This window comes from Macrotis lagotis, chromosome 7, assembly GCF_037893015.1.
Source record: "Macrotis lagotis isolate mMagLag1 chromosome 7, bilby.v1.9.chrom.fasta, whole genome shotgun sequence".
Taxonomy (NCBI): Eukaryota; Metazoa; Chordata; class Mammalia; order Peramelemorphia; family Peramelidae; genus Macrotis; species Macrotis lagotis.
In genome coordinates this window covers 109,745,986-109,758,433 of record NC_133664.1, presented here as the reverse complement: position 1 = coordinate 109,758,433, position 12,448 = coordinate 109,745,986, and the positions used below count along the sequence as shown (strand labels likewise).

At 38.8% G+C, this 12,448-nt stretch overlaps 1 protein-coding gene across 1 annotated transcript in view; it reads right to left on the bottom strand.

The window, feature by feature from the left end:
• Positions 1-12,448, bottom strand: part of ZC3HAV1 (zinc finger CCCH-type containing, antiviral 1) — a 101,379-nt gene that overhangs the window by 71,150 nt on the left and 17,781 nt on the right. The window contains 1 exon segment of the mRNA XM_074193585.1: positions 2,236-2,371. Within this exon segment, the coding sequence (XP_074049686.1) occupies positions 2,236-2,371 (136 nt within the window).

Genomic DNA, 12,448 nt, shown 5'->3' with positions numbered 1-12,448 from the left:
ACTGGCCCTGGAGTCAGGAGCACCTGAGTGCAAATCCAGCCTCAGACACTTAATAATTGCCTAGCTGTATGAACTTGGGCAAGACAACCCCATTGCCTTAAATAAATAAATTTTTTTAAAAAAAGAGTACTAGATGTGGAGTCAGGAGAGACCCAAGTTAGAATCCTAACTCTTACATTTACTTACTTTTTATCTTTGGGCAATTTATTTCTGAACCTCACTCAGATTTTTCAAACTTACACTACAAGTAATGATATTATGCACTGCCTTCCTCATAGAGTACTGGGAAGAAAACCCTTAATAAACTTTAAAGTGTTGTGTATATCAACCAGTCACTGTGGTAGGCACTTGGAAGACAAAAACATCATCCCAAGGGGCAGGAGTCAGGGGAACCTAAGTTCAAATCTGGCCTTAGATACTTAATAATTATTTAGCTGTGTGACCTTGGGCAAGAAGTCACTCAACCCATTGCGTTGCAAAAACAAACAAAAAAGCACATCATCCCTGACCTCAGAAAGTTCACAGACAACAAGGAAACTGAAAGTGTTATTACCAATCACCTTTTTTGATTCTATAACCCTCCAGGTAAGGTATATATATAGCCTCATTTTACAGATGAGGAAAATGAGGCAATAGAAAGATGGTCTGACTTATCCAAAGTCACTCCTAAGGAGATAGGGAAATGCAAAGTTAGATCATCTGTTTCCTTAATCCAATGCTCTTTTTTCTTAAATCACAGCATCAACTTTTCCTGGAGGGATATGACCTTGAAGCAAAAAATTATCTCAGAGAAAAGAAAAGTTCTGGGATCTTTGAAAAAATGGGATATTTTCTACCCCTAAATATACCCAACCAAAGTTCTCAACCAACTTGAGTATGTAGGCAGAAGTGTGGTTTAGGATAATCTTGAAACTTGAGGGAGTTAAATTAACTGTCAGGTGGAGAGCAGCCTAAGGAAATTTTATCACAAGTCCCACTCCACTTACTCAACCAAGAACCCAGCTAATGCAAACCTCTTTCCACCATCTTGGTTGTTAAACACTCAAATTTTTGCCCTTGGGCACTTGTGTAAGAAGTTGATTAGGCTCCTTTAATAGGAGGAAAGAAGCATGAATTAAGAATCCAGGTTCTCTTGATGATCTTGTTAGTGTCTTATCAATAGATGGCTTACTACCTTACAGAGAAGTCTCAGGGGTGCAAAGATCAACCAGTGTCCAAGGACAAGGCATGCTACCCACCTCCTGACAAGAGAGGTGGTGGTCTGGGGGAGGAGAACAAGTCATTTATTTTTGATACATGGCCAACATTGAAGATTTGATTTTGCTTGATACACAAATGTTACAAGAGTTTGGTTGTGTGTTTTCCCCCAATCACTGTGGTTGCTCCTCTTTTATGAAGAGGACCTATGACATCATGGGGTCAAGTATTGACTTGCATAGGAATTGTATTTGAGTCAAGTAGAGTTGCAAAAAGTCATCAGCCTCACTCTCTCTTCTACAGTCATCAAAGTCCAATGGCAAGACAAAAGTCAAACTTCCCTCATGAAGGGAATAAGGGTAGAAGAAAAAGAAAATATGTTTTTGTTAATTAAATATTTTTACCTTAAAAATAAAATGCTTTGCAAACTACAAAAATATTAACTAAACTATAACTGACTTTTATGAGTAGCCTTCAAAATCTTCTATCATTCCCACTCACTCTAGTTCTTCAACTTGGGCATCATCCATTCCTCCTGTCTATTTTCTGTATTTCAATTTTCTCCATTTATTTCTTTCCATCTTCATGTCTCTTCCCAGTGTCCTTCCCTGTTGAAAGCTTTTAAACATCACAAGTTTCCCTTCCTTTCATAAAAGGCCAAGGCCAGGGTAAGGGTGTCCTCTCTAGGACGCCTTCCCTGATTACAACAACTGAGAGAAATCATTCCCATTATATTCTTGAAATGTGAAGTCCTTAACAGGTTTGGGGCATGGAGTGATTGGGAGAATGTTGGAAACTCTTCATCCCCCCAAAACACTCATAAACATGACTTCTCCAAAGGAACTAAATCAAAGCCTGGGATCCTTGACTATTATGTCTTCCATAAAGATAAAGCTCCAGGACCTTTGGGATGAATTTTTTAGAGGTAAACTACATTTACTTTTTTCCCTCCTAAAGAATGCCTTCCCTGAAAACAACTTCCAACATCACTCTAAAGTAATATCTACTTGGGTTTGGCGTTGAAATAATGTGACTTACATCAGGAAGGAAAAAGGGGTCACTCTGGAGAAGCAGAACAGCCAAATCATTTTTCGAGAGTACAGAGATATCATGTTTTTTCAGGATTTTGATGTTCCTTTCCGAATGAATTTCATGGGAGTATTTGCAATAAGTTCTGAAAAGAAAAAAAAGACAAAAAGACAATCATTATCTTAATAGTAATAGTAGCAGTAGGAAGCACAGCCTATACATAGCTCTGGGAAGTAGCATTTGTTATCATCTTCATTTTGCAGTTGAGGAATAATAATACATCAATAATTTCACCTCTGACATAGAAAGTCAATAGAAAAGATACACAGGAGGAAGTTTAAGTAGTTCAAGTTCATAAAGTTCTAAGGAAAAAATGCTTCAAGTCATTATTGAACTGAGAAATGCAAATTAAAATAACTATGAGGTACCATCTCACACCTATCAGATTGGCTAAAATAACAAAAAAGGAAAATGGCAATGTTAGGATGTGGGAAAATTGGGACATTGATGTACTACTGATGGAGTTGTAAATTAATCCAACCATTCTGGAGAACTGTATGGAAATATGCTCAAAAAAGAATAAAATTGATCATACCCTTTGACCAGCAATACAAATATCAGGCCTATATCCAAAAGAAATCATAAAAAATGGGAAAAGTCCCACACATTAAAAAATATTTTTAGCAGTTTTTTTTCTAGTGGCAAAGAACTGGAAATTGAGGGGATGCTCATCAATTATAATATATAAATGTTATGGAGTACTATTGCTCTATTTAAAAAAACCCATTAATGGTCAGACTCTAGAGTAACATGGAAAGAGTCACATGAATGAATGCTGAATGAAGGGAGCAGAACCAAGAGAACATTGTACATATTAACAACAATATTGAGCGATGATCAATTATGATGGATACAGCTCCTCACAGCCCTTCAGAGATCAAGGTCCCTGAGAGACCATCCAGAGAAGGGAGGGGAAAAAAAAACCCAGAATCTGAATTTATACTATGTTCATCTTTTTAAAACTTCTCTTATATTTGTCATTCCTATTTCATGGCTTGTTTTTTTTAATTTCCCCTTGGTCCTAAATCCTCTTACGCAAAATTAATAATATGTAACATTATTATGTAATAATATGCAAATTTTGTAAAATAATATGTAAATGTAATACTATGTAAATATATTAAGCAGAAATGTGCATGTACAACTTTTACCAAACTGTTAACCACCAAGGGGAGAGGAAGGTTGGACTGGTTGCCTAGTTCTAACAGTGTGGGTCTTTAGGACTGGAGATGTCCAAGGCTGGACTCACCAAGTCTTTGGGGCTGATTCTGAACCCTTCCGGCTAGCTATTATCATGACCAACCAAAGAAACAAGGAACTGTGCTAACTTGGCCATACAGGTTCCAAGCTACCTTTTTATTTTATTAAAGCATTATATGAGATCTAGAGGACAGCTACAATGCCAGAAATCATTTACAGCAGAGTGACTGACCCCACCACATCTCCCTACCCCCCAAAACCTCAGCTATTGTAGGCTAATTTGCTGTTAAAACATTTAGGGGGGGTGTCAAGGCGGCAGAATCATTGTCTGAGCACTCTCCTAAGCCTCTCAGAATAGCTTTAAATCATAACTCTAAATAAATAAATTCTTGAGCAGCAACAACCACCAAGAAATAGAGTGAATCAATTTTCCAGCCCAAGAGAGGTTTGGAGGGTCCACAGGAAAGGACCGGAGCCCCAGCAGCACAGCAACCAGGAGCAGGCCTTGAGAGCCACTGAAGATCTCTGCTCACAGACTGGGGGGGCCAACCAAGGGTCAGAAGGACGTAACAGGGGGTCTCTTTGCTCTGCCCATCCTCAGATTCAGGTCACAGTCCTCGTGGGAGTTCCAAGGAGAGAAGGAGCATTAGCACACCCCATGCCAGAGCTTGTGACCTCGGAGGGGTGGGGGCTGGGGGGCCCCCTCCTCACATTTGCAGAAAGGAACCCTAGGGGTCACTCACAGACAAGAGCACAAGCCGGGGGAGGAGCAGCCACACCTCTCCTTAGGTCATACCACTTTGGAAAGAACTGAAAACTTGCAACTCCCTGGAAGTATCTCTGGATATAAAGCATCGGTCATCAAAACTGTCTGGTATTGGCTAAGAAATCGAGTGGTGGACCAGTGGAATAGACCAGGTGCAATAGCAGGAAATGATTATAGTAATCTGCTGTTTGATAAACCCAAAGAGTCCAGCTACTGGGATAAAAACTGTCTCTTCAATAAAAACTGCTGGGAAAATTAGAAGTTAGTATGGAAGAAACTTAGATTAGACCAACACCTCACACCCTATTCCAAGATAAGATTCAAATGGATACAGGATTTATAAATAAAAGACAACACTATAAGCAAACTAGAAGATCAAGGACTAGTTTACCTGTCAGATCTAAGAAAAGAGAAGCAGTTTATGACCAAGGAAGAGATGGAGAACATCATTAAAAGCAAACTAGATAATTTTGACTGCATTAAATTAAAAAGATTTTGCACAGACAAAACCACTGTAACCAAGATCAAAAGAAATGTAGTAAACTGGGAAACAATCTTTACAACTAATGTTTCTGACAAAGTAACTCATTTCTAAAATATACAGAGAACTGAGTCAAATTTAAAAAAAAAAGTCATTCCCCAGTTGACAAATGGTCCAAGGATATGCAAAGACAATTTGCAGATGAGGAGATCAAAGCAATCCACAGTCATATGAAAAATTTTTCTAAATCATTACTTATTAGAGAAATGCAAATTAAAGCTTCTCTGAGGTACCACCTCATACCTCTCAGACTGGCCAATGGACCAGAAAGGACAATGATCACTGCTGGAAGGGTTGTGGGAAATCTGAGACACTAATACATTGCTGGTGGAGCTGTGAATTCATCCAACCTTTCTAGAGAGAAATTTGGAACTACACCCAAAGGGCAACAAAAATGTGCATACCCTTTGACCCAGCAATACCACTACAGGTCTATACCCTGAAGAGATGATGAAAAAGGATAAAAACATCACTTGTACAAAAATTTTCATAGCAGCCCTGTTTGTGGTGGCAAAGAATTGGAAATCAAGTAAATGTCCTTCAATTGGGGAATGGCTTAGCAAACTGTGGTATATGTGTGTCATGGAACACTATTGTTCTAGTAGAAACCAGAAGGGATGGGAATTCAGGGAAGTCTGGAGGGGTTTGCATGAACTGATGCTGAGTGAGATGAGCAGAACCAGAATAACACTATACAACCTAACAGCAACATGGGGGCAATGATCGATCTTAATGAACTCGCTCATTCCATAAATGCAACAATCTGGGACAATTTGGGGCTGTCTGCAATGGAGAATACCATCTGTAACCAAAGAAATAACTGTGGAGTTTGAACAAAGACAAAGGACAATTACCTTTAATTTAGAAAAAAAAATGGTATCTTATTGTCTGATCTTACTATCTCTTATACTTTGTTTCTTCCTTAAGGATATGATTTCTCTCTCATCACATTCAATTTGGACCAATGTATGACATGAAAACAATGTAAAGACTGGCAAATTGCCTTCTGTGGGGGGGTAGTGGGAAGGGAAGTAAGATTAGGGGAAAAACTGTAAAACTCAAAATATATAAAATCTTTATAATTCAAAAAATATATGTAAAAAAAATAAAAATAAAAGAAGTATCTCTGGAAATACTGTCCCTGAAGTTTGGAACCTGAAAGCAGAGCCCAACTTTAACAAAGAGTAAAAATCAGGTCATGGGGTTGGGGAAATGAAACACAATAACAAAGTCTGACCATAGAAAATGTCTATGGTACTGCTAAGGAAGATGAACACATACTTAGAAGAGGATAATAAAGCCAAAGTCCCTACATCCTAGGCCTCCAAGAAAAATGTAAATTGATCTCAGTCCACAGAAGAGCTCAAAAAAGATTTTGAAAATCAAGAGAGTTAGGAGGAAAGATTAGGAAAAGAAATGAGAATGATACAAGAAAATCATGAAAAACAAGCCAATAACTTGGTAAGGGAGACACCAAAAAATATTGAAGAAAATAACACTTGTTTAAAAATGGTAAAGAATGCCTTAAAAAGCAGAACTGGTTAAATGGGAAAGGAGGTGGAAAAGTTCACTGAAGAAAAATAATTCCTTAAAAATTAGAATTGAGCAAATGGAAGCTAATGATTTTATGAGAAATCAAGAAACAATAAACCAAAACCGAAAGAATAAAAAAATTGAAGATAATGTAAAACATTTCACTGGAAAAACAACTGACCTAGAAAGTAGGTCCAGGAGAGATCATTTTAAAATTATTGGCACATCAAAGCCAGATGTTATCTTGTAAGAAATCAAGGAAAACTGTTGATATCCTACAAACACAGGGTAAAATAGAAATTGAAAGAATTCACTGATCACCTCCTGAAATTCTAAATTGAAAACTCTCAGGATCTATTATAGCCAAAATCCAGAGCTCTCAAGTCAAGGAAAAAATATAGCAAGCAACCAGAAAGCAACAATTCAAGTGTTATGGAGCCACAGTACAATAATACAAGATTTAGCACCTTCTACATTACAGGATCAAAGCTTGGCATATGAAATTCTAGAAGGCAAAAGAGCTTAGATTATAACCAAAACTCAATTACTCAGCAAAATTGAGAATACTCGGGGCAGTTAGTTGGCATGGTGGCTAGAGCACCAGTCCTGGAGTCAGGAGTACCTGAGTTCAAATGTGACCTCAACACTTAATCATTGCCTAGCTGTGTGACCTTGGGCAAGTCACTTAACCCCATTGCCTTAAATAAAGCTGAGCATGCTCTTTCAGGGGAAAAGATGAACATTTGATGAAATAGGAACTTTCAAACTTTCCTGATGAAAAGATCGGAGCTGAACAGAAAAACTGACTTTCAAATATAAGATTCAAGAGAAGCATAAGATAGTAAAGAGGAAAGGGAAACCATCAGGGACTTAATAAGGTTAAACTGTTTGTATTTCTACATGGGAAGATGATACTGGTAATTCATAACAATGGTCTCATTATTAGGGAGATTAAAAGGAATATATAAACATACATACATATATGTATGTATATATATATATAAAGGGCACAGGAGTGAGTTGAATATGAAAGGATGATAATTAAAAACAAAATTAAAGGGTGAGAGAGGAATATACTGGGAGAAAGGAAAAGGATAGGTACAACGAGACAAATTATCTCAAAAGTCAAGAAAAAACTTGGAGGAGGGGGTAGTGAGGGGGAGTGAGTGAACCTTATTCTCATCAGAATTGATTCAGAGGGACTAACAAATACTATATCAATTGGATATAGAAATCCATCTTATTGTATAGGAAAGTAGAAGAGGAAGGGAATATTATGAGAAGGAAGGGCAGACAGTTTGCAGTACTGTGAAAAAAAAATTTTGAAGCAAGTTTCTCATATAAAGACCTCATTTCTCAAATGTATAGAGAACTGAGACAAATTTGTAAAAATAAAAGTCATACCTCTAATTGATTAAAAGACATGAACAGTTTTCAGATAAAGTTATCAGAACTACCCATAGTCACATGAAAAAATGCTCTAACTCACTTGCAATGGGAGCTGAACTTGGGGGTCAGCTGCTGCCTCTGGCCACCAACAAACAACTTTAAAAGGAGGCGCAGTTTTATCTGTAAAAATGACCTAAAAATAATAGGAATTACCTACTTCAATGAGTCAATGAAATAATAAGATTTTTGTGAACCTTAATGCACTACATAAATATTAACTATTATTAGTACTCCTAGTTTTTTCCGTGCTTGGAGAGAGGAGAGTCTAAATTCTAGGATGGTACATTAAATCTGGAACAATGAAATAGATTCCCAGGGAAGATAAAGATGACCATTTGGGTGGTCTACTTGAACCCCTAACAAACCTAGATTATTTATCTTCTCAGTACAATGGGGGTCAAGTCCTGAGGAGTACTGAGAATCACTGGAGGGAGGGTCTACCAGAGACGGATTTTAAAATTTTGTCTCAATACCTCCGATGTTCTTTGTTGCCTGGTTAGTTTGGCAATTGTGAGAAAATTAAGGATGGGGGGGGGGGGGACAGTTAGGCGGAGCATTGGATAGAGCAGCTAGAGGATAGAGCACCAGCCCTGGAGTCAGGAGGACCTGAGTTCAATTCTGATCTCAGACATTTAATAATGGCTTAGCTATGGTAACCTTGAGCAAGTCACTCTTTTTAAAAAATTATTATTTTATTTTTATTAACATTTTATTTGTTTTCCAATTATATACAATAGTAGTATCTACCTATCATTTTTTGTAAGGTTCTGAATTTTACAATCCCCCCCACCCGCCAAAGGCTGTCTGATAGTCTTTACATTGCTTCCATGCTATACATTGATCAAAATGGAATGTGTTATAGGAATAAACATACCCCCCTCCAAAGAAGATAAAAAAACCTCAAGAATAAAGAAAAAAAACCAAAAATGTATTTCAGTTTGTGTTCAGATTCCAATGGCTCTGTCTCTGGGGTGAGTTGCTTTCTTTATCATAAATTCACCAGAGAAGTTGCTTCAATATTTTTCCCCACAGTTGCTATTACAAGCTGTACCTCCACTTTATTTCTCCCCACTCTCATTTATTCTATTTATTCATTTATTCTTTCATCTTGGCCCTGTCCAAAAGTGTGTTGTATCTGAGTTCCCTCTCTTCTATCACCTACCCCCCCCCTTTCCCACCTCCCATTCCCCCTTATCCCATCCCTTTCTTCTCATTTTTCTCTAGGGTAAAATAGATTTCTATATGCTATTAAGTGTGTATGTTATTTCCTCTCCAAGTCATTTCTGATGAGAATGAAGGCTCACTCTTTCCCCCCTGAGCCTTAAATAAAGTTTAACAAAGAAAATTAAGGATCCTTAGTCAAAAGTTGAAAATGAAACAAATTCAAATGCTCCTCTAAGCTAAAGAGAGGGTGTTATTAGAGAGAACGAATTCTCTCATGTTTGTTGGATCAAGACATAATTCTAGAAGCACTAATTATTGAACTAATAGATCAGAGGTTCTAGATTCACTAACTGTTAGACCTATATCACAAAAGGTTTTTTGTGGGGGAGGGGCAGGGTTTGTTTGTTGAATGTATCTGAAATAAAATTTATGGGGATGAAATTAAGAGGTGTCATCCTTGATCTCAAATGGGCAAGAACCCAGCTACTGAATGAATACAAAGGCCTTTGAGCAATTCTGGTTGGGGCTGGTGCCTATGGCATCCTACACCTCTGGGATCCCACCCCAGTGTATTGCCGTGAGGGTCTGTAGTTTCTAACACTTTCACCCAGAAGCTTCTCTCGGGTTTAGTGCTTGCTATTTTTTTTTAAGTTTTTGCAAGGCAAATGGGGTTAAGTGGCTTGCCCAAGGCCACACGGCTAGGGAATTATTAAGTGTCTGGGGTCCGATATGAACTCAGGTCTTCCTGACTCCAGGGACGGTGCTCTATCCACTGTGCCACCTAGCTGCCCCTGTGGTGCTCACTATTTACCAACCAGTCAGGTTGCTAAATAAAATAGCTTGAATGTATAGTGTTTCCTAAAAATGTTAAGAGTATCCACAGCCGGTACTAAACATTCACCCTTAGGGCAGACTCTCCATACATACACAAGGACCCTAGAGAGAACAGAGCCATTCTCACATTCTGCTCAGGAGCTCTCTGCTTGGGTTTGGGAGTCAGAGGCAGCCCAGCAGCTGTCTTTCCTTGAAACATCTAGTCTGTCTGAATTGTCTCTCACCTCTCACCCCTTCACCCTGACCCCCCATATCCAATGTCTCTCAATTTCCGATGCAGACACTTGCATCTTCCCTGCTACTGGTACCAATTTGACAGTCCATCCTCCGAGCCACAGAAAAGGAGTGAGAACTCAATCCTCTTCCCAATCCAAAGGTAATTAATCCCCGTGCCCCTTAAGGAAATGCTAGATAGTGAACTGGTTTGTCTTAATTAATCCACATAAGCACAAGGGTGTAACTGATTCTTTGAATATTTTCCCATATGGCATCCACTCCTAGCCACAGCTCAAAGCACCTCACTCCTCCCAAACTGACTTGTTCAGGCCTGGTTGCGCTTACACCTCTGAAAGATTTATTTACTCCCTGGACCAGTCCAGACCCTCTACATGCAGTACATCCAGGAAGGAGTCCTATTTATTGGCTCTCCCCAAGAAGTCTTGGAATCTGCTGTCACAGGTGAAAATTATCAGTCCTTGGGGCCAGATGTTCATTAAGCTCCTTTTGCCTCAATAAGGCCAGCTTACTGGGGGGTCCCTACCAATGAAAGCCACAATAGTAATAACAGGAAGGGCACGGTGACCAGAACATGGCCTTGCTTGTCCAGGACTTCAACTCAAATAGCACTGATTCGACACCCAGGTGTCTGGGACTCAAGCCCAGTGCTAAGCAGAGAAAGCTCAAAATTGCAGCCAATCCATAAGATACATGCATACTCTAGAGCTCCTCCTCCCTTTCTCTGATTTTTATAATGACCAAAGGGCTTTCTTGGGGTCTTTGTGGGAAACCAATTTGTCACCTGACCACCACCCCAACTATCTTAGGTGACCTCTATGTAAGTAACCCGTTATGATTATTAAATGACTTATATAATCAATCTGGAGTTCCTGGACTCCTTATTCAGTATCAAGTTGGACTCCTGGTTTGGGGGAGCCTTAACCCTCCTTCAGAGAAATTCTGGACAAGACACCTGTAGTCTGCAAGATACTGCAGAAATGACAAGGGGAGTTGGGGTGAAAAAGTTAGAAATCCAGGGATAGCCGAAGACACCCCCCCCCCCCGTGGGAAGGGGAGGCTCACGTGCTGAACATATGTGGGCCACATCCAGTGAGTAGAAACACCTCTGAAAACGCGGCAAGGCCTGGAGACCCTCCTGCCAGGAGATTTGCTCCATTAGAGCATCTATTAGATTGGGTCAGGAGGGGGAGCGCCTGCCTTCTGAATCTGGAAATCTTTAAATACATAAATGCCTATTGCATTCCAGACACTAAGAACACAAAGACTATACTAGACATTCTCTATCCTCAAGGAACTTACATTCTATCAGTCGGTCAACGATGTTCCAGGCTATGCACCTCTAAAGATGATATAGCAATGGAGCAAGCAGGAATTGATAAGATCCTTGATTAGGGTGGTGGCTGTGTTTGTAGGAAGGAAAGATGAATATGAGAGATCTTGTGGGGGTAAAATTTAGTTTTCTTTAAGTCTTCCCCAACTCTCAAGTTCTAGTGCCTTCTCTCTGTTTAATTACTTCCTTTTTATATTCTCTCTCTCTCTCTCTCTCTCTCTATATATATATATATATATACATATATATATATATATATATATATTTGCATTTTCTCTGCATTAGTCTATAAGCTTCTTGAGGGTAGGGGGGTAGAGATTGTCTTGTCTCTTTTTGAATCCTCAGCACTTAGCAAAGAACCTGGGAACATAGCAAACACTGAATAAATGTTTATTGATTTCTTAAAATAGAATTGACAAGTTTTGGAAATTTAATTGGATATGTGGGGATTATGGAAACAGGAATCAAAGATGACTCTGAAACTGCCAACTTATAGGTACAAAAAAAAATTTTCTTTCTTTTTAAAGATTTTATTTATTTTGAGTTTTACAATTTTCCCCCTAATCTTACTCCCTCCCCACACCCTCAACAGAAGGCAATTTACCATTCTTTACATTGTTTTCATGGTATACATTGATCCAAATTCAATGTGATGAGAGAAATCACATCCTTAAGGAAGAAATAAAGTATGAGATAGCAAGATCAGACAATAAGATATCAGTTTTTTCCCCCTAAATTAAATTTAATAGTCCTTGGTCTTTGTTCAAACTCCATAGTTCTTTCTCTGGACATAGATGGTATTCTCATCACAGACAGCCCCAAATTGTCCCTGATTGTTGCACTGATGGAATGAGCGAGTCCATCCAGGTTGATCATCACCCTCATGTTGCTGTTAGGGTATACAATGTTTTTCTGGTTCTGCTCATCTCACTCAGCATCAGTTCATGCAAATCCCTCCAGGCTTCCCCGAAATCCCATCCCTCCTGGTTTCTAATAGAACAATAGTGTTCCATGACACACACACACACACACACACACATACATATATATACACCACAGTTGGCTAAGCCATTCCCCAATTGATGAATATTTACTTGATTTCCAATTC